The sequence below is a fragment of the Chaetodon trifascialis genome, chromosome 18 (assembly GCF_039877785.1).
Source record: "Chaetodon trifascialis isolate fChaTrf1 chromosome 18, fChaTrf1.hap1, whole genome shotgun sequence".
NCBI classification, from domain to species: Eukaryota; Metazoa; Chordata; class Actinopteri; order Chaetodontiformes; family Chaetodontidae; genus Chaetodon; species Chaetodon trifascialis.
The window spans coordinates 23,730,351-23,758,032 of NC_092073.1; the positions used below are offsets into that span (position 1 = coordinate 23,730,351).

The following is a 27,682-nucleotide window of genomic DNA, read 5'->3' on the forward strand; positions in this document are numbered from 1 at the left end:
TCTGTGTGTGTGTGTGTGTGTGTGTGTGTGTGTGTGTGTGTGTGTGTGTGCGTGTGTGTGTGTGTATGTATGTGTGTGTGTGTGTGTGTGTGTGTGTATGTATGTATGTGTGTGTGTGTGTGTGTGTGTGTGTGTGCGCATGTGTGTGTGTGTGTGCGCATGTGTGTGTGTGTGTGTGTGATCAGCTCACTGATCAGCTGTTCAGGAACGTCTCTCTTGGCTTGAACAGACTGGATTCAGTGACTTTTGTCAAAAATGACGTTTCAGTAATCAATCAGTCAAACTCTTGATTTATGTAGGATTTTTCATACATAATAAAATGCAACACAAAGTGCTTTACAACATTTAAAACACTATAATGAAAACAGAACAACAGAGAAAACCCATCCCTCCCACCCTCCGTATGTAATTATACACACCCACAACTACACACACACACACACACACACACACACACACACACACACACACACACACACACACACACACACACACCACAGACAGTCGTGAGGCAAGGCACTGACGATCGGGGACGCCACCTTTGGGACCGTCCACACTGAGAGGAGTCATCGCAGACTATGACCACAGGGGGTGCCAGCACCCAGGCCCCTGACTCTGGCAGACAGGCAGACCCCCACACCAAGGTGAGGAGCCCCCCCATTCAGCCTGGCCGACAGGACCAGAGGACAGCACCCCCAGCAGCAGACCAGACACAACTCTGGACCCCCCTGAGGAAACACTGGAATTAAAATAGCATAAGATAGAGTGAAAGGCATGATATAAGATACGTAAAATAAATGTAACAGTTAAAAGAAGAAAAATACACAAGATAATAAATAAAGTAGATGAATTAGCGTAAAATAATACAACATATAAAACAGCAAAATAAAGGGCATCAACATAAGATAAATGATAAGAACGTAAGAATTTAAAGGTCTAGTAAAAGCCTGATTAAAAAGGTCTGTCGTTAACCTTGTTTTAAAATATCAACAGTCTCTGCAGTGCTGAGGCTCTCTGGCAGGTTGTTCCACAGGTGAGGAGCATAGTGGCTAAATGCCGCCTCACCGTGGGTTTTTGTTCTGGCTTTTGGTATGAATAAAAGGCCGGTGCTGGAGGACCTCAGGGTCCGCAAAGGTTGATACGGTAAAAGCAGGTCAGATAAGTAAGAGGGCGCAAGGCCATTAAGACATGTAAAAACTAGTAAAAGAACCTTAAAATCGATCCTGAAGCGGACAGGAAGCTAATGCAGCGACTGGAAGACTGGTGTCATGTGGGCCCACCCTCTGCTCTTCGTCAGCATGTGTGCAGCTGAGTTTTGCAGTAATTGGAGGTTTGAAATATTCTTTTTGGGAAGACCAGAGAGCAAGGCATTACAGTAATCTAAACGACAGGAAATAAAAGCATGCATTAGCACCTCTGTGCTGGCCTGAGAGAGATGATAAAAGCCTATTTTTGTTATATTTTTGATGTGTGGGATAAAAGTCAGCTCAGAGTCAAAAATCACGCCCAGGTTTTTTACAGATTGTGTTGGTTTGAAATCTTGTAGTTTTGGTAAAAGTTTCTCAGTCTGGCTTTCAGGACCTATAACTAAAACCTCTGTTTTGTCCTGGTTGAGCTGTAGGAAATTCTCTGGCATCCATGACTTGATATCTAAAATGCAGTTAAAAAGGGTATCTATTGGCCCGGTGTCATCAGGAGACACAGCAATGTACAGCTGTGCATCATCAGCGTAGCTATGGAAACTGATGCTGTGTCTCCTGATGACATCTCCAAGAAGAAGCATGTAAAGATTAAAAAGAATTGGACCTAAAATTGAGCCTTGGGGGACCTCACACCTAATTTCATGAGTTCCTGAGGAACAAGTATCCATACTTACATAAAAACATTGGTCTGTGAGATAAGAGTGGAACCAGTTAAAAACAGTACCAGAGAGGCCAACCAGGTGTCTGAGTCTATTTAATAAAATGTGATGGTCTACTGTATCAAAGGCAGCGCTTGGATCCAGTTGAACCAAGACTGAGTTTTTTGTTATCTAAGTTCCACCTGATGTTGTTTAAAATCTTTAGACGTGCTGTCTCGGTGCTGTGGTTCATGCTAAAAATTCATTGATTTGGTAAAAAAAAAACAAAAACAATTTTTGTAGAATTTTTCTTAAAAAGGGTAAGTTGGATACAGGTCGGTAGTTATTAATAACGTTGGGGTCTAAATTGCTCCTCTTCAGAAGGGACTTCACCGCAGCTGTTTTAAAAGCGGTGGGGAAGACGCCCGTCTGAAGGGAGCAATTCGTAATGTTTAAAAGCTGTTCCTCGAAGAATCCATAAAATGATTTTAAAAGTGATGTGGGAATTGGATCTAAGAGGCAGGTTGTTGGGTTTAATTGTGAGAAAATTCGACCAAGTGTCCTCGCTTCAACCAGGGCAAAACTCTCCAGTGTTTCATCGGGCAAGGACAACAATTCAGGTGTGCTAACAGATAAAACTTGTTGGGATAAAAGGCTGGATCTGATGTCCTTGATTTTGGTTCTGAAGTGCTCTGCAAAGTTCTCACAGAGCGTCAGATGGCATGATATGAACTTTATTAAAATTTGTGCTTGTTGAAAGATCAAAGGTGAAGAAGATGAACCAGGGGTTGTTTTTGTGGTCTATGATGAGTTTTGAGAAATGAGAAATTCTTGCCTGTTTAACTGAATTATTGTAGATTTTGAGTTGTTGCTATAAAGTTTCGAGTTGGACTGTTAATTTTGTTTTTCTCCATCTCCTCCTTTTCTTTTGATTCTTTTGGTTGAAAGTGGAGCTACTGAGTCGAGAGTGGACTTCAGTTTGCGGTTAAATTATCAACGATAAAATCACAGGGTGCAGGTAAAATTTGCAGCCACTTCACCCCTCCTCACTGTTCTCACCGGGGCCTCCTGCTGGTTAAAACTGGTGATGTTAAAAAACACGCAGTCGTGGTCAGACACAGACAGGTCGACAACAGAGGACACACCAATGGACAGGCCATGGGTTATGACCGGGTCCAAAGTCTGTCCCCTGTTGTGAGTTGGCTGCGTGACGTGCTGCTTAAAATCTAAAAGATCTAAAAATTGTCTGGATATTGGATCCAAGGTGTCAGCAACATGTAGATTAAAATCACCAGTTATTAAAATCCTGTTATAAGAGGTGTGAATGACATGAATGAAGTCAATGAAAACTAAAGAGCTAAAAAAGGCCAAATCTTAAACATGGAAGTCCTTCATCAACACGGACGTCAGCTGGAAGTCCAGCTGAGATCAATTCAACAACACATCCAAAATACATGATATCACCATGAAATAACTTTACTGTCACTCATCAAACTCCTCATTTGTCATCACTGACATATTACGGCAGTCTGAACCAGATGAACCTTAACAAAACAAGAGTCAGAGATTTGATGAGAACCAGAATCAGAACAGATCAAATCTGACCCAACTTTAATGTGGACTTTCTGACATCAAACAAAAGCTGCTGGAGGAAAAATTCAGATCTTTTACTCAATTACAAATAACAAAAACACTCTCAAGTATTGCATTCAAAGTGTTACTTCAGTCAAAGTACAGAAGGAATAAAATGCTTCAAAATAAAAGCACTCATGCTGCAGAACACTTTCTATATTACTGAATCATTGTTATTGATGCATCATGAAGGAGGAGGGACTGTGGTGTTGTTTCAGTTTGTAGAGCTCAATGAAGCTTCAGTGAAAACTTTCTACAGGTGTTTTCTTCTCGCTTTTGTGTTACAACGATGAGAAAAGTCTGGTGTTGTGGTCATGAGCAGAACTTCAGAGGGCACTTTATGCACGAAGGCTGGATGCTGCTTTTTCACAGCAACATCCAAATTAATCAGAAAATTAACTGCAACTCTCCATCATTCCTCAAGGAGCAACAGAGAGCAAGAGAGAAAATTCAACTGAAATCAGAGTTCATCAACACTCATGTTGTCACAAACAGCTCTAATCTGCAGAGGCACGCTGACTTCAGAATATCTGAAAGATTTCAAAGGAAGACAAAAGAGAGTCCAGGTCCAGGTTGAAGGTTCAGGTCCAGGTTGAAGGTTCAGGTCAGGCTCCAGGTTGAAGGTTCCGGTCCAGGTCCAGGTTGAAGGTTCCGGTCCAGGTTGAAGGTTCAGGTCCAGGTCCAGGTTGAAGGTTCAGGTCCAGGTTGAAGGTTCAGGTCCAGGCTGAAGGTTCAGGTCCAGGTTGAAGGTTCAGGTCCAGGTTGAAGGTTCAGGTCAGGCTCCAGGTTGAAGGTTCAGGTCCAGGTTGAAGGTTCAGGTCAGGCTCCAGGTTGAAGGTTCAGGTCCAGGCTTCAGGTGGAGGAGGTGTGAGAGTGAGGAGCAGAAGGAGTGGAGGAGTCTCAGTGTGTCTGCAGAGACTGTGTAGAAAGACAGAGCAGCAGCAGAGCAGTCCACATACACTGATGATACTCTGTCACATCCACAGGAACACACAGGGAGGATGCTGGACTTGACATTGTGTCTGACAGTGGAGCTGATCTCAGAGCAGTTCACACTGCAGCACTGACAGTCATCTCCACTTGTTGGGATTCCTCTGTCAGTCACTGCTGGATGAAGCTCTCCTCTCCACTCGACCTCCCAGTAACATGGCCCAGTCAGAGCCTCTCCACACACAAGCTGCTGCTGCTGCTGCTTCAACCTCTCTGGATCATCAGGACACAGCTGATCGGCTCTCGGCCAATCACCTTTCAGACTTCTTCCATCTGATGAGAGAAGAAGACAGAGAACAGAAGTCATCAGTCAGAGTTCACAGAGACTCCTTCATCAGCTGGCTGTCAGTGATGCAGCACATCCAGTATAAAGAGCAGCAGGGACTTCAGTCCTGTTCAGACCACAAGTGGAGCGGCTGTGTAGCGTAGCCAGCTTCCTCTCAGCTCTCATGTTAACGTGTTGGAGTGAACACGCTGAGCTGGAAGCTCTCACACCTGCAGAGACTTTGGCCATCAAGTCTGTTTACTCTGCACATTTCACTCAAGTACACAGTGGAAATAAAGTGCAGAGAGTCCCTGAATGCATCATGACTGCACAAACACAGATATTCACTGTTCACTGGAATGATGGATTTACTGCTGTTAGGGTTTTATTGTAGTTGAAATATTACAGGACAAATATGTAAATATAGAGTTGGTTCTAAAAAATACAGTATTTGGACAAAATAAATGACAATACTGGATTTGTGCTTTGATACTAACTGTGTTTAGTACAACGCTGCTGAGACCAGCATGGACTGACTCCAACCCTCTACTGACCTCAGAGTCTTCAGGCTACAGTCTGGACTCTTCATCAGATCATACAGAGGCTTCACTACTGAATCCTGCAGGTAGTTTCGTCTCAGGTCCAGCTTTGTCAGATGGGAGGGGTTGGACTTCAGAGCTGAGACCAGAGAAGCACAGCTGATCTCTGTCAAATTGCAGCGAACCAACCTGAATAAAGAATAAATGATGAAGATTAAAATCCATTTCTAATACAATCAGATGTGTTCAGGTTGTAAATGTGGAGCTCAACATTACTCTGTCCTCATCAATGAGCTTCTCCCTAAAATGAGCATCTGGAAATATGCTTTCATCTGTGTGTGTGTGTGTGTGTGTGTGTGTGTGTGTGTGTGTGTGTGTGTTGTGAAGGATCAATATCAATGAACAACTAACAGTGGACATTTTCTACACTTTCTTCAACAAGCACAAATCTTTGTGACTGAGACTAAATTTACTTCAACGAACATGAAAACATGAATAAAAGCTCATTTACAACTTTACTGATGTTATGGAAAAACACAAATTAGCTTCACTTGTTAAAAAGACGTGAGATTTACAACAGTAACAGAGAGTCAGTGAACTCGCCTCAGAGTCTGCAGTCTACAGTCTGGACTCTCCAGTCCAGCAGACAACAGCTTCACTCCTGAATCACGCACACTGTTGAAGCTCAGCTCCAGCTGTGTCAGATGGGAGAGGTTGGACTTCAGCGCTGAGGCCAGAGAAGCACAGCTGATCTCTGACAAACTGCAGCGACACAACCTGAATAAAGAATAAATGATGAAGATTAAAATCCATTTCTAATCCAATCAGATGTGTTCAGGTTGTAAATGTGGAGCTCAACATTACTCTGTCCTCATCAATGAGCTTCTCCCTAAAATGAGCAGAGTGACTTTGTCATTGTGTTATTGTGGATCATCATAATGTCAGCCTTCTACAGACATCGTCCAGATGTCAGCACAACATTCATACACCTATTCATGTCAACACACATCAATAACATGCTGCTGATCTCAGTCAAGTCTGGAATTACAGCACAACAAATATATTGATCCTGTGAACAGCTGCATCTGAAAACATGCTTTCATCTGTGTGTGTGTGTGTGTGTGTGTGTGTGTGTGTGTGTGTGTGTGTGTGTGTGTGTGTGTGTGTGTGTGTGTGTGTGTGTGCGTGTTGTGAAGGATCAATATCAATCATCAGTCATTATTTGTGAAAACACTCTGAAATCAACACAAAGCAAAGAAATATTTCTGCTTCATCAAGTAAACTTGATCCATTTCAAACAAATATTACTTCAGAGGATCTTCTGTATCCAGATGTGACCATTTAGCAAAAATCACAAACATTCATTGACTTCAACAACCAACAGTGGACATTTTCTACACTTTCTTTAACAAGCACAAATCTTTGTGACTGCAGACTAAATTTACTTCAACAAACATGAAAACATGAAAACATGAACAAAAGCTAATTTACAACTTTACTGATTTATGGAAAAACACAAATTAGCTTCACTTGTTAAAAAGACATGTGAGATTTACAACAGTAACAGAGAGTCAGTGAACTCACTTCAGAGTCTTCAGTCTACAGTCTGGACTCTCCAGTCCAGCAGACAGCAGCTTCACTCCTGAATCCTGCAGCTCGTTGAAGCTCAGGTTCAGCTCTGTCAGATGGGAGGGGTTGGACTTCAGAGCTGAGGCCAGAGAAGCACAGCTGATCTCTGACAACATGCAGTTTTTCAACCTGAATCAAGAATAAATGTCACTTGAGGAGAAAATGTTCCCGCTTGAAAACATTCAATGGTTAATAACCTGTTCAGAGCTGAAGAAACTTTAGAAAGTTCAAGTTTAGAAAATGGAAACTCCAAACACCTGAAGCCAACAGGATGCAGCTTCAAAACGCTCAAATCTCATTAATGTTAATGACAACGTGCTGCTACTTCAATAAAGATGGAGTGACTCCACCTCTTAAACTCTGCCAGCTCCACCAGTGGCTCCATCTATACAAACTCATGTTGTGCAGCCAAACACAAATAAAAACCAACAGAAACTGATTGAAGACTCCACTCAACATCCCAAAGTGTCCACAGAGGACAAATATGTCAGGATGAAGTTTGAGGAAATGTGAACAAAACACATGGACAATATATTTCTGAGTCATAAAATCAAAGCATCTTCACTTTCAACTATTCAGTCAGTATAAGCATCATATAGCTTCAGAAAAGTGTTGGAAAAGAAAAAGACTGAAGATATTTGTTATTGTCTGACTGTGAAAACACAGATTATTATTTTATTAATTGGATTTAAGTATTTTTATTATCATGTATTAAAAATAACACAAAGTAGAAAATCAGATGAATTCAAGAATTATCCAGTGTCCATTTTTCTTGTTATAATCAGGTTTTAAATGTGGAGCTCAATATTGCTCTGCAACAGTCAATGGACTAAACCACCGAAGAAGAAAACAGACTTCAGCATGAAGATACTCAGTGTGGATCAGTATAATATCAGCCTCATGTCTGCAGTTTACTGTCAACACAACTTTCACATCATATTAATCCCAGCACAGAAGTAAAAAATGGTGTCTGACCTCAGAGTTTTCAGTCTACAGTCTGGACTCTCCAGTCCAGCAGACAGCAGCTTCACTCCTGAATCCTGCAGCTCGTTGTCACTCAGGTCCAGCTCTGTCAGATGGGAGGGGTTGGACTTCAGAGCTGAGGCCAGAGAAGCACAGCTGATCTCTGACAACATGCAGCCCCACAACCTGAATAAAGAATAAATGATGAAGATTAAAATCCATTTCTAATCCAATCAGATGTGTTCAGGTTGTAAATGTGGAGCTCAACATTACTCTGTCCTCATCAATGAGCTTCTCCCTAAAATGAGCAGAGTGACTTTGTCATCGTGTTATTGTGGATCATCATAATGTCAGCCTTCTACAGACATCATCCAAATGTCAGCACAACATTCATACACCTATTCATGTCAACACACATTAATAACATGCTGCTGATCTCAGTCAAGTCTGGAATTACAGCACAACAAATATATTGATCCTTTAAACAGCTGCATCTGGAAACATGCTTTCATATCTGTGTGTGTGTGTGTGTGTGTGTGTGTGTGTGTGTGTGTGTGTGTGTGTGTGTGTGTGTGTGTGTGTGCGTGTTGTGAAGGATCAATATCAATCATCAGTCATTATTTGTGAAAACACTCTGAAATCAACACAAAGCAAAGAAATATTTCTGCTTCATCAAGTAAACTTGATCCATTTCAAACAAATATTACTTCAGAGGATCTTCTGTATCCAGATGTGACCATTTAGCAAAAATCACAAACATTCATTGACTTCAACAACTAACAGTGGACATTTTCTACACTTTCTTTAACAAGCACAAATCTTTGTGACCGCAGACTAAATTTACTTCAACAAACATGAAAACATGAACAAAAGCTAATTTACAACTTTACTGATGTTATGGAAAAACACAAATTAACTTCACTTGTTAAAAAGACATGTGAGATTTGCAGCAGTAACAGAGAGTCGGTAAACTCACCTCAGAGTCTTCAGTCTACAGTTTGGACTCTCCAGTCCAGCAGACAGCAGTTTCACTCCTGAATCCTGCAGCTCCAAGTTGTCACTCAGGTCCAGCTCTGTCAGATGGGAGGGGTTGGACTTCAGAGCTGAGGCCAGAGAGGCACAGCTGATCTCTGTCACACTGCAGTTTTTCAACCTGAATAAAGAATAAATGATGAAGATTAAAATCCATTTCTAATCCAATCAGATGTGTTCAGGTTGTAAATGTGGAGCTCAACATTACTCTGTCCTCATCAATGAGCTTCTCCCTAAAATGAGCAGAGTGACTTTGTCATTGTGTTATTGTGGATCATCATAATGTCAGCCTTCTACAGACATCATCCAGATGTCAGCACAACATTCATACACCTATTCATGTCAACACACATCAATAACATGCTGCTGATCTCAGTCAAGTCTGGAAGAACCATCAAACCAGACGTGTTGTTTCTTTTGTTAGTTTCATTTTCTTCTGTTTCTTCTCATTCAGAATAATCCATAATATGTCCACATGCTCTTCTATATACACTCTAATTGTGTAGTCAAAATAGAAGTTTGGAGAAGAAATAGACTCAAAAGTGATCAAGAGGAGTAAATAAAAATGGCTGAATCAGCTGGGAACAACTAATCTGCATCCGCAGCGTTGCTACCAGGGGCATAAAAAGTGAAGCACACAGTACCTTGAGAGACAATGAAAGCAAGTGAATACAACGACAACAAGCAAGAGACCTGGCAATCTTAGCAGAACTGATCCGACTGGAAAAATCTAAGTGGCAGCCCGTTAGATACTGAACATTGAGAGACTGTCTGCCTGCTGGGGTTGCTGATGCAGTTTGATGTCCATTAGCATTAGCCATGGTGCTCAGCCGGATTCACGAGGCTGGACCATTTGTCTCCTTCATTGTTAGATGTGTGAATGATCGACTATTGGTTAAGGAGCAGCTAATTGTAAATACTTGATGCAAGTTTTGATTGTTGGTTGGCAAATTGCTTTGATGTGCACAAGTCACTTTGCTATGAATGTAAATATTAGTGGTGATTATATGAACTTTTGATTGTCAATTGTTTATGGGTTTATTAACAGCAAAAATACTTTTAAATGAATTAAAAAATACGTATTTAAAAGTTCAAAATATAAATAAGCTAAAAGAAAAACTATAAATGTGAAATTTTGATGAAACTTTTTAAAAATATTTTATTTGTTGTAGTATACCGCTCTCCTGGTCCTTACTCCGAATTTATAGCTGAGTTCTCGGAGTTTCTATCAAGTTTAGTCCTTGAAGCAGATAAAGTAATTATTGTAGGTGACTTTAATGTACATGTCGACGTTGATAATGACAGCCTTAGCACTGCATTTATCTCAGTATTAGACTCAGTTGGCTTCCGCCAGAATGTACATGAACCGACTCACTGTTTTAACCACACCCTCGACCTTGTTCTGACATATGGCATTGAAATCGAAGACTTAATAGTCTCCTCACAGAATCCTCTTTTATCAGACCATCATTTAATAACTTTCCAATTCATATTACCAGACTACCAGCCAGTAGGCAAAAATTCTTATACCAGACTCCTGTCTGATAGTGCTGTAGCTAAATTTAAGGATATGATCCCATCAGCATTTAATTCAATGCCATGTCTCAATACAACAGAGGAGTCTTATGCTAACCTTAGTCCCTCCCAGATTGACTACCTGGTTGATAGTGCTACAGGATCGTTGCGTATGACACTTGACTCTGTTGCTCCCCTAAAAAAGAAGAAAATTAAACAGAGGAGGTTAGCTCCATGGTATACTCCTCAAACCCGCAAATTAAAGCAAACTTCACGGAAAATAGAAAGGAAATGGCGTTCTACCAATTTGGAAGAATTTCGGTCCGCCTGGCAAGACAGTCTTAAAATATACAGGAAAGCCCTCCGCAGTGCCAGGGCAGCCTATTACTCTGCACTAATAGAGGAAAATAAGAACAATCCCAGGTTTCTCTTCAGCACTGTAGCCAGGCTGACAGAGAGCCATAATTCTGTTGAACCATGTATTCCTTTAGCTCTGAACAGTAATGACTTCATGAGCTTCTTTAATGATAAAATTCTAACTATTAGAGACAGAATTCATCGACTCCTGCCGTTAACAGGTACTGTTTTGTCTTCAAACGCAGAAATCGTATTAACTGTTACTCAGTCTGTCGCAGTTTTAGACTGTTTTACTCCTGTTGACCTTCACCAACTAATTTCAATAATTTCATCATCAAAATCATCTACCTGTATTTTAGATCCTATCCCGACTAAGCTGTTTAAAGAAGTATTACCTCTAATTGACTCTTCAGTATTAGACATGATCAATCTCTCTTTATCAACAGGCTACGTACCACAGTCCTTTAAAGTAGCTGTGATAAAACCGCTACTGAAAAAGCCTACTCTTGATCCAGGGGTTTTAGCCAACTATAGACCGATATCCAACCTTCCCTTTCTCTCAAAAACTCTTGAGAAAGCAGTTGCCAATCAGCTGTGTGACTTTCTAAACAATAATAGTTTATTCGAGGATTTCCAGTCAGGATTTAGAGTGCATCATAGCACAGAGACAGCACTGGTTAAAGTTACAAATGACCTTCTAATTGCATCTGATAAAGGATTTGTCTCTGTACTAGTCTTACTGGATCTTAGTGCTGCATTTGACACCACTGACCATGGCATCCTATTGCAGACACTGGAACATTTCATTGGCATTAAGGGAACTGCGCTAAGCTGGTTTAAATCCTACTTGTCAGATCGCTCTCAGTTTGTACGCGTTAATGACGACTCCTCTGTGCTCACTAAAGTCAGCTATGGAGTTCCGCAGGGTTCTGTGCTTGGACCAATTCTATTCACCTTATATATGCTTCCTTTAGGTAAGATTATCAGGAAGCACTCAATAAATTTTCATTGCTATGCAGATGATACCCAGCTATATTTATCAATGAAGCCGGAAGAAACCAGTCAGTTAACTAGACTACAAGCATGTCTTCATGACATAAAGACCTGGATGACCTGCAATTTTCTGATGCTAAACTCGGACAAAACTGAAGTTATAGTAGTAGGCCCTAAACATCTTAGAAAGTCACTTTCTGATGACATAGCAGCTATGGATGGCATTGCGCTGGCCTCCAGCACCACTGTAAAGAATCTGGGAGTCATCTTTGACCAAGACATGTCCTTTCACTCCCATGTAAAACAAATTTCAAGGACTGCCTTTTTTCACCTACGTAATATCGCAAAAATCAGGCATATTTTGTCTCAAAATGATGCAGAAAAACTAGTCCACGCATTCGTAACTTCCAGGCTGGATTATTGCAATTCTTTACTATCAGGCTGCCCAAATTCGTTGCTGAATATTCTCCAGTTGCTCCAGAACGCTGCAGCACGTGTTCTGACAAAAACCAGGAAGCGAGATCATATTTCTCCAATACTCGCCGCTTTGCACTGGCTCCCTGTAAAGTTTAGAATAGAGTTTAAAATTCTCCTCCTTACTTACAAAGCCATAAATGGCCAGGCACCTTCTTATCTTAAAGAGCTCATAGTACCTTATTGCCCTACTCGAACACTGCGTTCCCAGAATGCAGGTCTACTTACGGTTCCTAAAGTCTCAAAAAGCAGAACAGGAGTCAGAGCATTTAGCTATCAAGCTCCTCTCCTGTGGAACCATCTTCCAGTCTTTGTCCGGGAGGCAGACACTGTCTCTACATTTAAGAGTAGGCTTAAAACTTTCCTTTTTGATAAAGCTTATAGTTAGGGCTGGCTCAGGCTGGTCCTGGACCAGCCCCTAGTTATGCTGCTATAGGATTAGACTGTCGGGGGACATCCAAAGAAACACCGAGCTCCTCTGTCCTTCTGTCCCTCTCCATCCGCACGCTCTCATGTCCTACCACGGCGTGTTACTAACTTAGCTCCTTCCCCGGAGTCTCTGTGCTTTGTCGTCTTGCAGGTTCCCATGGACAGTGGCTGAATCTGGATTGTGGATTTCAGCTGCGTCTCCTGCCTTGGCCCTGCCTGACATCCACTGCAACTGCTACTGCTGTTATTACATCCACTGTCACTGTTACTGTGACTGCATGTCTGTCTCTCTGTCTCTGTCTCTCTCTCTCTCTGACTGCTTTTCTTTCTGTCTGTCTGTCTGTCTGTCTGTCTGTCTGTCTGTCTGTCTGTCTGTCTGTCTGTCTCACTCTCTCTCTCTTGCTCTTCCTCTCTCACCCAACCGGTGGAGGCAGATGGCCGCCCACCCAGAGTCTGGTTCTGCTCGAGGTTTCTGCCTGTTAAAAGGAAGTTTTTCCTCGCCACTGTCGCCAAGTGCTTGCTCATGGGGGAATTGTTGGTTTCTTTGTAGATAAAAGAGCTTGGTCTGTGCCAGCTCTATATGGAAAGTGTCCTGAGACAACTTCTGTTGTGATTTGGCGCTATACAAATAAATAAAATTGAAAATTGAATTGAATTGAAAAATCCCTCCCTCAAAATACAGTAAAATTCGATTTGATACATGATTTTAACCTAAAGTTAAAACAGTCATGAGTGTCAGATTTATCTGCACTTTTGTGATTAAATGTACAAATCAAGTAAAATAGCACAATTGTATTTATTTATTTATTTATTTATTTTCAAATTTTGTTCACAAATGAAACAATGGTACTGCGAAACCAATGTGCCAGCTGAAAAATAAAAGAAAGAAAACCCAGCAAATGTTTGGTCATTGAGTGGACCCCGTTCAACTTCGGGTAGACGAATCAATCCCTTTCAAGTGGAGAATCTGCAAACTTCAACCTCCAAGAAGACAACTTGACACTAATCCACACTTGGATGTTGGATGGACTTTTATTTTGATAGGCTTTGACTTTGACAAGTGTTTGTCTGCTTCAGGAGTTCTGGACTCACAAAGATCACTTCCTGTTAGTCATTGGAGGAATGCCAGACACTGTGGAAACCTGCCTGTGAGGTATTGGTGACGTGAGTGCACAACTCCACCGGTTTACGAAGATCCACTTGCCCAGGGGTGCGCCGCTGGTGCACAGAGTTGACCAGGTCTGCGGTGGCAAGCTTTCAGCGCACTTTTACGCTGCCGGCGTGGATGGAAATGGAACAAAATCCGCCAGCTGATTATGGCGATACCTCCCCCTACTGCACTGCAACGCCCGTCCTGGCGTACCTCTGTGCGCCTCGGTTTACCAAAATACCAAGTGCGCTGTACCACTGTGCAGGGTGTGCACCCTGTGCTGGGCCGGTGGCGGAATCGAAAATAGAGCCCATTGTGTTCAGACTGTTCAACAACAGATGTTGTGATTCCTGCTCAGACAAACGCAGAAAACAAGAGAACTGAAGGAAACTTCAAACATCTGTGATGGATATAAATTTGGTGGACATCCACTGGACAAGAGGGAAAAACATGAACTGACCTCAGAGTCTTCAGTCTACAGTTTGGACTCTCCAGTCCAGCAGACAGCAGCCTCACTCCTGAATCCTGCAGGTAGTAGTTGCAGCTCAGCTCCAGCTCTGTCAGATGGGAGGGGTTGGACTTCAGAGCTGAGGCCAGAGAAGCACAGCTGATCTCTGTCAAACCGCAGTTACTCAACCTGAATGAAGAATAAATGATGAAGATTAAAATCCATTTCTAATCCAATCAGATGTGTTCAGGTTGTAAATGTGGAGCTCAACATTACTCTGTCCTCATCAATGAGCTTCTCCCTAAAATGAGCAGAGTGACTTTGTCATTGTGTTATTGTGGATCATCATAATGTCAGCCTTCTACAGACATCATCCAAATGTCAGCACAACATTCATACACCTATTCATGTCAACACACATCAATAACATGCTGCTGATCTCAGTCAAGTCTGGAAGAACCATCAAATCAGACCTGTTGTTTCTTTCATTTTCTTCTGTTTCTTCTCATTCAGAATAATCATGAGTCATCTAATGAAACATGCTCAGACAGGTGTGTTGCCTTTCAGACACAATGTTGGACTTTTATTTTGACAGACTTTGACTTTGATCACTTCCTGTTAGCCATTGGAGGAAGTCAGCTCAATCTGTCCACATGCTCTTCTATATACACTCTAATCCACACTGTCAATGCTACAGAGGCAACGATGGACAGAAAGAATCTGATCGCTGCACTTTTACCTTTATGTAAGCAACGTTATTTACATGGAAAAGTCTTTGATTTGTTTGTCATTAAATGTTTGATTTCCATGCATTTACAGCAGGAAAAACACACGCTGCCAACAAAATGGTGATTGTGTCTCTTCTGTCTCACAGTTACAGTTTTCACTCTGTCTGTGTCACATGGTGTAAAGAGCCACAGGAAACAGGAAGTAAAGCTAACCACCACTCAAGTCATCATTCTGCAAGTCAGAGTTGAGCTAGTTGGACAGCAGCAGCTCCCACGCTGGACTGAGAACATGACAGATGATTTCTGGAGAATTTCAAAGTGGACAATATGAAATAAAGAAGACTTTAGGACATAAATCATCATTTCAGTCAATATAAAAACTCGTCTCCATCAACACACAGCTGACTGACTGTGAGCTTCATCCTCAATCATCTCTAGAACTGGATCAAATGTGCACTGAGCAAAGTCAGACTATCTTCTCTTCATCTTCAATGGAACCTGGTGCCTTCTTCTACAAATCTAGACTTTTCTTATTGATGCTCCTGTTTACTGAGGAGTCAGAACACAAAGTGACATCATTTTCTGACTGAAGCATCATCACATGTTGAAGTGTCACCTGTCGCTGGAGACAGATCAGACACGACGCTTCAAACACCTGCATGAGGAAATACGCTGTGTGTGTGTGCGCGTGTGTGTGTGTGTGTGTGTGTGTGTGTGTGTGTGTGTGTGTGTGTGTGTGTGTGTCAGAGAGAGGTTCTTTGTGTGTAAATGTACTGCATAAGTTACAGTAAAATACTGAGCTGTGAAGGTTCTCGATAAAAAGACATTATTCCTGAAAACGTGTTGAACTTCCTTCATTTTTTATGTGTATTTGTGTCTCACAGGGAACAAAAACTATAAATGTTGATTGAATTTTAGAAGATGTTGAAGCTTAAATCCTACAGTTTCCTTAAAAAAAACAATTCAAATGAAGTACAGACTAAACTCTGAGCCAAACTGTTCAGACTGTTAAACTGTGAAAAACAGCTGTTGTGATTTGTGCTCAGACAAACGCAGAAAACAAGAGAACTGAAGGAAACTTCAAACATCTGTGATGGATTTAAATTTGGTGGATATCCACTGGACAAGAGGGAAAAACATGAACTGACCTCAGAGTCTCCAGTCTACAGTTTGGACTCTCCAGTCCAGCAGACAGCAGCTTCACTCCTGAATCCTGCAGCTTGTTGTAGTTCAGGTCCAGCTCTGTCAGATGGGAGGGGTTAGACTTCAGAGCTGAGGCCAAGACTTCCCAGTGAGTCTCTGAGAGTTCACAGGCTGAAAGTCTGTGATGACAGAGTATATAAAAGTTAGAGAATAATAAAATCTGACAGTTTATTAATGTCACAAACAACATTAACAGGAGCTGAACATGCTGTTGGTCGCTCAGCCTGAGCTGCTCAGCCATTTGTCACCAAAATCAATGAAGCTGATGAGGAGAAACATTCAATATATTGACTTTGAGCTGTTTTCAGGTCAGTTTGTGTCAGAGAGGATCAGATCAGGTGATCACTTCCTGTTTGATTGATGTTGTCCACAGCGTACCAACATGTCTGCTGTAATAAGTACTAAAGATTGTATTATTACAGTTTTATTGTAGTAGTTTTATCAGGTGGAGTTCAGCTGGCTGAAGCTCATGTTTTGGAACAAAGACTAAACTGAGCTTGTTGATGATGGAGATCCCTCCACTCAACTCAACCTGCTGAGCTCTCCTTCACTGGCACGACCAACCTGGAGCTCGTCCAGGAGCTGACTGTGTCATGAGCTGCTGTCTGAGTAAATCAGCTGCTCAGTACACAAAGACTGCGGCTGCACATTCAATGAAAATCACAGTGGAAATGTGTGCTGCTGTTTGCTCTGCACATCTTGCCTCTAGTGTTACTGTGGTGACAAAGAAAGTTCATCAGTTTGAACATTAAATATCTTTGAAAGGAAATATGGTGTGTGTGTGTGTGTGTGTGTGTGTGTGTGTGTGTGTGTGTGTGTGTGCGTGTGTGTGTGTGTGCGTGTGTGTGTGTGTTTCAGAGAGAGGTTCTTTGTGTGTAAATGTACTGCATAAGTTCCTGTAAAATACTGAGCTCTGAAGGTTCTGGATAAAAAGACATTATTCCTGAAAATGTGTTGAACTTCCTTCATTTATTTATGTGTATTTGTGTCTCACAGGGAACAAAAACTATAAATGTTGATTGAATTTTAGAAGATGTTGAAGCTTAAATCCTACAGTTTCCTTAATAAAACCAATTCAAATGAAGTTCAGACTAAACTCTGAGCCAAACTGTTCAGACTGTTAAACTGTGAAAAACAGCTGTTGTGATTTGTGCTCAGACAAACGCAGAAAACAAGAGAACTGAAGGAAACTTCAAACATCTGTGATGGATTTAAATTTGGTGGATATCCACTGGACAAGAGGGAAAAACATGAACTGACCTCAGAGTCTCCAGTCTACAGTTTGGACTCTCCAGTCCAGCAGACAGCAGCTTCACTCCTGAATCCTGCAGCTTGTTGTAGTTCAGGTCCAGCTCTGTCAGATGGGAGGGGTTGGACTTCAGAGCTGAGGCCAAGACTTCACAGTGAGTCTCTGAGAGTTCACATTCTGAAAGTCTGTGATGACAGAGAAAATAAAAGTTAGAGAATAATAAAATCTGACAGTTTATTAATGTCACAAACAACATTAACATGAGCTGAACATGCTGTCGGTCGCTCAGCCTGAGCTGCTCAGCCATTTGTCACCAAAATCAATGAATCTGATGAGGAGAAACATTCAATATATTGACTTTGAGCTGTTTTCAGGTCAGTTTGTGTCAGAGAGGATCAGATCAGGTGATCACTTCCTGTTTGATTGATGTTGTCCACAGCGTACCAACATGTCTGCTGTAATAAGTACTAAAGATTGTATTATTACAGTTTTATTGTAGTAGTTTTATCAGGTGGAGTTCAGCTGGCTGAAGCTCATGTTTAGGAACAAAGACTAAACTGAGCTTGTTGATGATGGAGATCCCTCCACTCAACTCAACCTGCTGAGCTCTCTGTGTAAAGTGTGTATCTTTAACACTGATGGCTTCAGCTTCACGTTGCTCAACAGTGTTGATAATCACATCTGGACTTACAGAGCCTTTCTGCAGTTCCTCACAGCTGGAATCAGTCTCCGTCGTCCCTCCTCTGATGTGTTGTACTTATTCAGGTCCAACTCATCCAGAACCTCCTCTGACATCTGCAGCATGTAGGCCAGAGCTGAGCAGTGGATCAGAGAGAGTTCCTTCTTTGATCTGTTCTCTGACTTCAGGAACTCTTGGATCTCCTGATGTACTGAGTGGTCGTTCATCTCCATCAGACAGTGGAAGATGTTGATGCTTCTGTCAGGAGAGATGTTTTCTCTGTTCATCTCCTTCAGGTTGTTGATGACTCTCTGGATGATCTTTGAACTGTTTTTTCTTTTACCCAGCAGACCTCCTAAGAGTCTCTGGTTGGACTCCAGAGAGAGGCCATGAAGGAAGCGAACAAACAGGTCCAGGTGACCATTTTTACTCTCAAGAGATTTCATCATGGCTCCCTTCAGGAAGACATCAAGGGTTGAATCAGTGTATTTGTCGTCTTTTAGGAAAGCCTTCAGGACCTCTGAGTTCCTGTTGGTGTAACAGTGGAACATGTAGACTGCAGCCAGGAACTCCTGAATGCTCAGATGAACAAAGCAGTAGACTGTTTTCTGGAAGATCACACACTCTCTTTTGAAGATCTCTGTACAAACTCCTGAGTACACCGAGGCCTCAGTCACATCCAGACCACACTGCTCCAGGTTTTCTTGGTAGAACATGATGTTTCCTTTCTCCAGATGTTCAAACGCCAGCCTCCCCAGCTTCACAAGAACTTTCCCATCAGCCTCCGTCAGCTCCTGTGGACTCGTCTCATGTCCCTCATCATACTTCTGCTTCTTCCTCTTTGTCTGAACCAGCAGGAAGTGTGAGTACATGTCAGTCAGGGTTTTGGGCAGCTCTCCTCTCTGGTCTGGAGTCAACATGTGCTCCAGAACTGCAGCAGTGATCCAGCAGAAGACTGGGATTTGACACATGATGTGGAGGCTCCTGGAGGTCTTGATGTGTGAGATGATTCTGCTGGACAGATCTTCATCACTGAACCTCCTCTTGAGGTACTCCTCCTTCTGGGCGTCAGTGAAGCCTCGTACTTCTGTTACCCTGTCGACACATTTAGGAGGGATCTGATTGGCTGCCGCAGGTCTGGAAGTTATCCAGACGAGAGCCAAGGGAAGCAGATTCCCCTCCATGAGGTTTGTCAGCAGCACGTTGACTGATGACTTCTGTGTGACGTCAGAAACAAGCTGACTGTTGGTGAAATCCAGTGAAAGTCTGCTTTCATCCAGGCCGTCAAAGATGAACAGAAGCTTCCAGACAGCCAGCTGCTCTGCTGTCACCTTCTGTAAGGTTGGATGGAAAACATGGAGCAGCCTGAGAAGACTGTACTGCTCATCTTTGACCAGGTTCAGCTCCCTGAACGAAAGCAGAACCACCACACTGACATCTTGGTTTTCCGAGCCCTCTGCCCAGTCCAGAGTGAACTTCTGCACTGAGAAGGTTTTTCCAACGCCAGCGACGCCGTTGGTCAGGACCACTCTGATGCATCTCTGTTGGTCAGGTAAGGCTTGAAAGATGTCCTGGACCTTGATTGGGGTCTCATGGAGGGTCTTCATCTTGGAAGTTGTCTCAAGCTGCCTCACCTCATGCTGGGTATTAAGCTCTTCACTCTGTCCCTCTGTGATGAAGAGCTCAGTGTAGATCCTGTTGAGGAGGGTTCCACTTCCTGTTTCATCACTTCCTTCAGTCACACGTTCACATCTCCTCCTCAGACTGATCTTATGTTCATCTAAAACCTCCTGAAGACCACCGTCCACTAAAAAAGAGAGAAAAGTGAGACAAAACAAAGAGAATTTGACAATCTGCTGATTATTTTCATGATCAATAAAGAACAATAAAGAAGACAGAAAGAAGTGAAGGTTTATCAGTCCACTTTGGGTGAACGTCACAAATTCTCCTTTGTCTCTCTCCTCTGACTGTCGCTGTGTTTGATTGACAGCAGAGGTGACAGGCTGAGCCTCAGCAGCTCTTCATCTGAACAGATCACTGTGGCTGTTCCTTCCTCCCAGCAAGACTTCAAACTGATCCACTGATCAAATGAAGAAACACACTGCGTTTCATACAGCTGCTTCACAATGAAAGCCTCCCACTGGTTTGCCAGTGGAAAACTTTAACGTGAAGCAGCAGCAGGAAATGAACAAAGCTGGAATAAGATTAAAGGAACAGCGAACAGTAGAAAAGGCTGATACCTGAACACTCAAACAGGAGAGAGTAAACTCCAAACCACAGACGTTCACTTAGATACAACGTTTGACAGACACAAGCAACAACGTTCATTTCTTTGATTAACTGTGTTTTCTAAGTTGAGATTGCGTCTATTTGTCACTTTTCCAAGAAAAGAACATGAAATCATTGAACTCAGCAGCATATTGAAGCAACTCCCATCAGTCTCGTCTGGTCACCTTCTACTTGTTGAACCAGAAACATGTTTGTGTTTCACTGAAGCCTCTTTCACACTGGACAAAAACCCACTAACAGCTGCTAACATCTGGCTTTTGTCTTCAAAAGGTTCAATCAGCATTCATTCCTGCTTCAAATGCCTCTGCAGTAGTTATTTATTTTATTTTTATTTATTTTGATTGACCACAGTCAGTCTATAGTCACCCACGCTGTTGTTCACATCGTCCACGACGCTCTGCGACGGCCAATCAGCTTAATCCTCCGTCACTACGAGGGAGGCCCAGCTGCTGTTCAACCAAATCATGACTGTCTGCTGTTCTGGCTCCACAGAGGTGGAACGAGCTCCCACTGACAGCAGAAACTGTCGACATCTTCAGCCTGAAAACCCCAAAACTAAACGTGGCTCTTGAAGCAGTTCAGCGTATTTGATGAAGTTCATGTTCTCACATGTTTCTTGACATTTTTGGTTGGTGTGTTGAATGAACTGATTGTGAGTCTCCAAATAAATGTCATGAGTTGTAGAAGGTGACAGTTTGAAGATGTGTGGATGGACAGTCTTACTTACCACACTGGGGACAGCAGGAGTCTCCAGATGAAGCAGACTGGTCCCAGTATGAGGTGATGCACTGTCTGCAGAACCAGTGTCCACAGCTGGTCGAGACTGGATCCTTCAGGACGTCCTGACACAAAGCACAGCAGGACGGCGTCTCCTCCACACAAACATGACTCCTCTTCTTCTCTCTGTAAAGACATTTCTTTGTAACTTCAACCATTTGTTGCTTGTTGTTGAAAAATATCCAGATTTGTCCGACAGTCGAGCAGCTCAGACGCTCACAGAGAACAGTGAAAGTGTTCTTACTTTTCTGTTTGAATTCAGCCTTCAGACTGTCATGAAAATGATTGTTCCTTTGATTTCAACTCTCCTGCTTTCAGAAACATTCACAAACTGCTCTCTGTCTGTCTGTCTGTCTGTCTGTCTGTCTGTCTGTCTGTCTGTCTGCCTGTCTGCCTGTCTGTCTGTCAGCCTGTCAGCCTGTCAGCCTGTCTGTCTGTCTGTCTGCCTGTCTGCCTGTCTGTCTGTCTGTCAGCCTGTCAGCCTGTCTGTCTGTCTGTCTGTCTGTCTGTCTGTCTGTCAGCCTGTCTGTCAGCCTGTCTGTCTGTCTGTCTGTCTGTCTGTCTGTCTGTCTGTCTGTCTGTCTGTCTGTCTGTCTGCCTGCCTGTCTGTCTGTCTGTCTGTCTGTCAGCCTGTCTGTCTGTCTGTCTGTCTGTCTGTCTGTCTGTCTGTCTGTCTGTCTGTCTGTCTGTCAGCCTGTCTGTCTGTCTGTCTGTCTGTCTGTCTGTCTGTCTGTCTGTCTGCCTGCCTGCCTGCCTGCCTGTCTGTCTGCCTGCCTGCCTGTCTGTCTGTCTGTCTGTCTGCCTGCCTGCCTGCCTGCCTGCCTGCCTGTCTGTCTGCCTGCCTGCCTGCCTGCCTGCCTGCCTGCCTGCCTGCCTGTCTGTCTGTCTGTCTGTCTGTCTGCCTGCCTGCCTGCCTGCCTGCCTGCCTGCCTGCCTGCCTGTCTGTCTGTCTGTCTGTCTGTCTGTCTGTCTGTCTGTCAGCCAGCCTGTCTGCCTGCCTGCCTGCCTGCCTGCCTGTCTGTCTGTCTGTCTGTCTGTCTGTCTGTCTGTCTGCAGTCTGTCATTAATACAAACTCAACGCTTCCTGCAGCGACTTCACAGTAAAATCCTTCCATCAAAGAGAGCTGATCATGTCCTTTACTGTTTCACACTCACTTTGGCAGCTTAACTTGGGTCAGTTCACTTTAAACTGACATTACAAGTCTTCCTTTCTCATGCACGGATCACTTTAACACAAGGACTGTCCACGGATGTTTGTTCTTCACCTTTACCAACAATATATGATGGAGAGAAGCTGAACTCAAAGGTTCACTTACTGATGACTCAAAGTGTTCATCAAGGTGAGCAAAGCTCTTCTACAAATGACTTTTTACCACATGATGGACAATTATGACACCAACTGATTCCAGATGCATCTGCTCACAACAGCTGATCTGACCAAGAGTCAAAGCAACGAAATGTTCTGAGGACAGTTATGAGGAAGTTCATTTCACATGTGAAGCAGATTCTTTCACACTCTGAATCGTTTAAATGTTTACAGCAACTTCAACGTGAGGCCAAAAATGTCTGAACATCTTCTCCAAGTGGAAACGTTGAAATGGAGCTTCAAGAGTTTTGCTGAAGAAATAAAATCAGGTCGATCTCAGTTTGAAACACGATCTGCAGGAAGAGTTCTGCATCACCAACATGAATCTTGTAGCAGAGTATTTTGTCTTCATCCTCAATGCATCATCTTCCATCAGGTCAGTTTACAGTAAAAACAGGGTCTTACTTTGAGTCTGAGGGTCCAGGTTCATCACTGAAAGCTGGAGGAAGACCTTTGGACCGGTCGCTCTTCATGGACAGACAGCTGGACAGTGGACACTCTGCTCTCTGTCTGCTGTCCTCAGCTCTGCAAACACCAACATGTTTTTCTTTGTGTCACATGAATCCTTGATCAATTCTCTGATGAAAGCCATTTCTGAAGCTCTAAACACACAAACTGCTGCTGCTGTCCATAATGAGGAGCTGTGAAGTCTGTATCAGTCCTCTTAGATTAGATTACAGCTTTTCTAGGTGACTGACAGCTGTCACAGCTGCTAAGATGAAGATGCCACCAATCATTTCTCTTCATGTCACAACAAGTTGGTTCAATTTAGGCTGCAAAGACATTTTAGTCACATTTTTAATCTAAAAACACAAAATCAAAACAATGAAAACATGAAATCAGCAGAAGAAGCTGAAAGTGAGTCGCAGAAATGAGTTAATAGCAGTTTTCTTACTTTGAGTCTGAGGGTCCAGGTTCATTACTGAAGTGTAGAAGAAGACCTTTGGACTGGTCACTCTTCAGAGACAGACAGCTGGACACTGGAGACTCTGCTCTGTCCTCCTCTTCCTCCACACAAACACTCATCTTCTGGTCTGAAGTCAGTCTGAGAGGTGAAACAGTGACACTGACGGTGAGCTCAGAACACAAGAAGCAACAAACAAGTGAGTTCAAGACACTGACAAGACTGAGAGAACAGGAAGTAACACACACACACACACACACACACACACACACACACACACACACACACACACACACACACACACACACACACACACACACACACACACACACACACACACACACACAGATGCAGCGTTTCTCTGGACTCTCCACAAAAGCTCAAACTTCCATCAATGTTTTCTTGAATTTCTGTGACTAGTTGGATAAAATCAGTGAAATATTTCTAATGAAATTTCTTTGAGCTTGTCAGTATTAAAGAAATCTCTCCAACAATCGTGGACCAATGTGACAAAGCAGGAGGAGGACTCGTCATGTTTTGCTGGAAGAGTTTCTGGATCGTCTGATTCTTCGCTCGCCGTGAAAAACACCTTTCAGCAGCAGCTGCCTCAGTAATATCCCACAGTAAAGGCTGACGGCCATTTCCCTGATCACCTTTAATCAGAGAACACCTGAGGGCGCGGCATCGAACACAGCTCAAAGTCCTCTGGTGACACAGGGACTCCACAGTGCCAAATTCATTCAACGTAATGAGAAAGTTGACCGTGTTGGTCGAAGAACTGACTGAGCAACACAACATTATTATTAGACCACTGCTGGAAAAAAACAGGTTTATGTTTCTATAAAATACTTTGATTGTTCCAAATAAAAACCAGTGAGGAGTAAATTCATGCTCAGAGATCAAGGACCACAGCAGCAACACTTGTCCATGAAATGAAGAGTTTAAGTGGATTCTGTCAGCATTATAAGATCACAGCAACATCAACTTCAGAGCACCGACTGAGGAACACGTGATGGGAATAAGGTTCCATGAGGAACTCCACACTTGAAGTAACACCTCCTCCAGTTCATCCTGAAGGTGTGCTTCAGTGCGCTGAAGTCCAGAAAATTAAAGCCACCTTCGCTTTACTCGCTCATCAGGAAACGGCTCAGGAGCAGGAAGTGATGTCGCTGCCATAAACGATCCTCAGGTCGACGGCCACAACGTCTCTGCTGCAGGACGCAGACATTCAGCTGGAGTTTACTAAACGTGGCAGAGGGTGAGGACGGAGAGGGACTGATCCTGAGGGAGTCCACATGTTTATTCTTTGTCTGCAGAGGTTTCACTTATTAAACTCTGAGTGAACACTGACACGTTTCAGTACAAGTCTAAAATGAGCACGAACCAATTCAACCAGTTCAACACACAATCTTTAGCTCTGACTCACACGCGTGCACGCCCAGACACGTTGTGTTTATATCACTTGTGGGGACATTCCATAGACTTACATTCATTTCCTGGAGCCTTACCCTAACTCTAACCATAACCACTGTCTGCCTGTTCCTAACCCTGTACCTAATCTAACCTTACCTAACCGGAACCCTGTCCTTAGTCTGCACCCTGACATTTCATCATTTACATTAAGGGGACCTGCATTTAGTCCCCATAAGGCAGGTGAGTCCCCACAATGTGATAAATACCTGGTCACACGCAGGCACACGCAGGCACACGCACACACACACACACACACACACACACACACACACACACACACACACACACACACACACACACACACACACACACACACACACACACGGTCAGCTGCTTGTTTTCTTGGCTTTCACTTGGTTTAATGTTTCTTCTTCAGCCAATCAGGACTTTGTGTCCACAGCTGAGTCAAACTGTTGACTCTACTTGTCTGTCCTCTACAGTCCACAGCAGAAAACTGACTCACACTTTAACAGTAAACTCATGAAAATGTTGGACTGACACTCACCCTGCCTCAGACTTCAGCTCTGCTCCGTCTGCTCTGCTCCTCTTCCTGCTCTCCTGGGTCACATGATCAGTGTTCTTCTTTGAGGTTTTATGTCAGCTGGCGTCCACGATGTTGCATTACTGCCATCTTCTGGTTTCACTCTCCATCTTGATCCATTGACAGGAGACACTGTAGCATCTCCCTCGAACTGTCTGTGCTATCCAGCTGTCCTTAGAAGACAGAATGTCCATTTTGTCCCTTGCTCTTTGTCCCCACACTCTAACATACTCTTAATGTTGTCCTCCACCCACCCTGTTTTTCCCAACTGTGCCATCTTATCTCATCTCTCATGTGCAAATCTCCTGTCGATCTGTGTGTGTGTGTGTGTGTGTGTGTGTGTGTGTGTGTGTGTATGTATGTGTGTGTGTGTGTGTGTGTGTGTGTGTGTGTGTGTGTGTGTGTGTGTGTGTGTGTGATCAGCTCACTGATCAGCTGTTCAGGAACGTCTCTCTTGGCTTGAACAGACTGGATTCAGTGACTTTTGTCAAAAAGTTGATAATTGGCAGACTTTCTGGGGAAGACCTGGTCTGATTAGGAGAGACGGCATCCATCCCACTTTGGAGGGAGCAGCTCTCATCTCTAGAAATCTGACCGATTTTATTTATGAACCTAACCCCTGACAACTCAGAGTTGAGACCAGGAGGCAGAGCTGCAGTCCTACACGCTTCTCTGCGCCTCCATTAGAGCAGTTACCCACCCAACACTCCATAGAGACTGTGTCTGCCCCCCGACCACGTAAACTAAGTAAACCAAAAGTACAGAGAAGAGGAGTTAAACATAAGAATCTAATTAAAATTAGAACAACCTCTGCAATAGTACAACAAGATAGGAGAATTAAATGTGGACTCCTTAACATCAGATCTTTGTCCTCTAAAGCTGTTCTAGTAAATGAGTTAATATCAGACCATAATGTTGATTTATTTTGTCTGACTGAAACCTGGCTGTGTCCTGAAGAGTATGTGAGCCTGAATGAAGCTACTCCTCCGAGCCATATTAATACTCACATTCCTCGAGGCAGCGGCAGAGGAGGTGGAGTTGCAGCCATTTTTGACTCAAGCCTTTTGATCAACCCTAAACCTAAACTCGACTATAACTCATTTGAAAGCCTTGTTCTCACTCTTTCTCATGAAAAATGGAAAACAGTGCAGCCACTTTTATTTGTTGTAGTATACCGCTCTCCTGGTCCTTACTCTGAATTTATAGCTGAGTTCTCGGAGTTTCTATCAAGTTTAGTTCTTGAAGCAGATAAAGTAATTATTGTAGGTGACTTTAATGTACATGTCGACGTTGATAATGACAGCCTTAGCACTGCGTTTATCTCAGTATTAGACTCAGTTGGCTTCCGCCAGAATGTACATGAACCGACTCACTGTTTTAACCACACCCTCGACCTTGTTCTGACATATGGCATTGAAATCGAAGACTTAATAGTCTCCTCACAGAATCCTCTTTTATCAGACCATCATTTAATAACTTTTGAATTCATATTACCAGACTACCAGCCAGTAGGCAAAAATTCTTATACCAGACTCCTGTCTGATAGTGCTGTAGCTAAATTTAAGGATATGATCCCATCAGTATTTAATTCAATGCCATGTCTCAATACAACAGAGGAGTCTTATGCTAACGTTAGTCCCTCCCAGATTGACTTCCTGGTTGATAGTGCTACAGGATCGTTGCGTATGACACTTGACTCTGTTGCTCCCCTAAAAAAGAAGAAAATTAAACATAGGAGGTCAGCTCCATGGTATACTCCTCAAACCCGCAAATTAAAGCAAACTTCACGGAAAATAGAAAGGAAATGGCGTTCTACCAATTTGGAAGAATTTCGGTCCGCCTGGCAAGACAGTCTTAAAATATACAGGAAAGCCCTCCGCAGTGCCAGGGCAGCCTATTACTCTGCACTAATAGAGGAAAATAAGAACAATCCCAGGTTTCTCTTCAGCACTGTAGCCAGGCTGACAGAGAGCCATAATTCTGTTGAACCATGTATTCCTTTAGCTCTGAACAGTAATGACTTCATGAGCTTCTTTAATGATAAAATTCTAACTATTAGAGACAGAATTCATCGACTCCTGCCGTTAACAGGTACTGTTTTGTCTTCAAACGCAGAAATCGTAGAAACTGTTACTCAGTCTGTCGCAGTTTTAGACTGTTTTACTCCTGTTGACCTTCACCAACTAATTTCAATAATTTCATCATCAAAATCATCTA

At 42.9% G+C, this 27,682-nt stretch overlaps 1 protein-coding gene and 1 pseudogene across 3 annotated transcripts in view; both read right to left on the minus strand.

Moving 5' to 3' along the window:
• Positions 1-3,417: 3,417 nt before the first annotated feature.
• The window catches only part of LOC139347142 (protein NLRC3-like), a 31,423-nt gene continuing 7,158 nt past the window's right edge, over positions 3,418-27,682 (minus strand). Inside the window, exons 1-8 of one of the 3 annotated variants that reach the window (XM_070986618.1) lie at positions 25,430-25,478; positions 23,443-23,592; positions 22,953-23,072; positions 21,132-21,307; positions 18,128-19,922; positions 17,448-17,621; positions 16,133-16,306; positions 13,478-14,445 (exon numbers count right to left, since the gene is read on the minus strand). In XM_070986618.1, the coding sequence (XP_070842719.1) occupies positions 14,163-14,445; positions 16,133-16,306; positions 17,448-17,621; positions 18,128-19,922; positions 21,132-21,307; positions 22,953-23,072; positions 23,443-23,573 (2,853 nt within the window). In that variant the 5' untranslated portion in view covers positions 23,574-23,592; positions 25,430-25,478 and the 3' untranslated portion in view covers positions 13,478-14,162. Of the gene's footprint in view, positions 4,736-5,281; positions 5,456-13,477; positions 14,446-16,132; positions 16,307-17,447; positions 17,622-18,123; positions 19,923-21,131; positions 21,308-22,952; positions 23,073-23,442; positions 23,593-25,429; positions 25,479-27,682 lie in introns of those variants that run through there. The other 2 variants (XM_070986619.1, XM_070986620.1) reach the window with 2 other exon arrangements.
• LOC139347125 (NACHT, LRR and PYD domains-containing protein 12-like) lies at positions 6,847-14,122 on the minus strand (annotated as a pseudogene).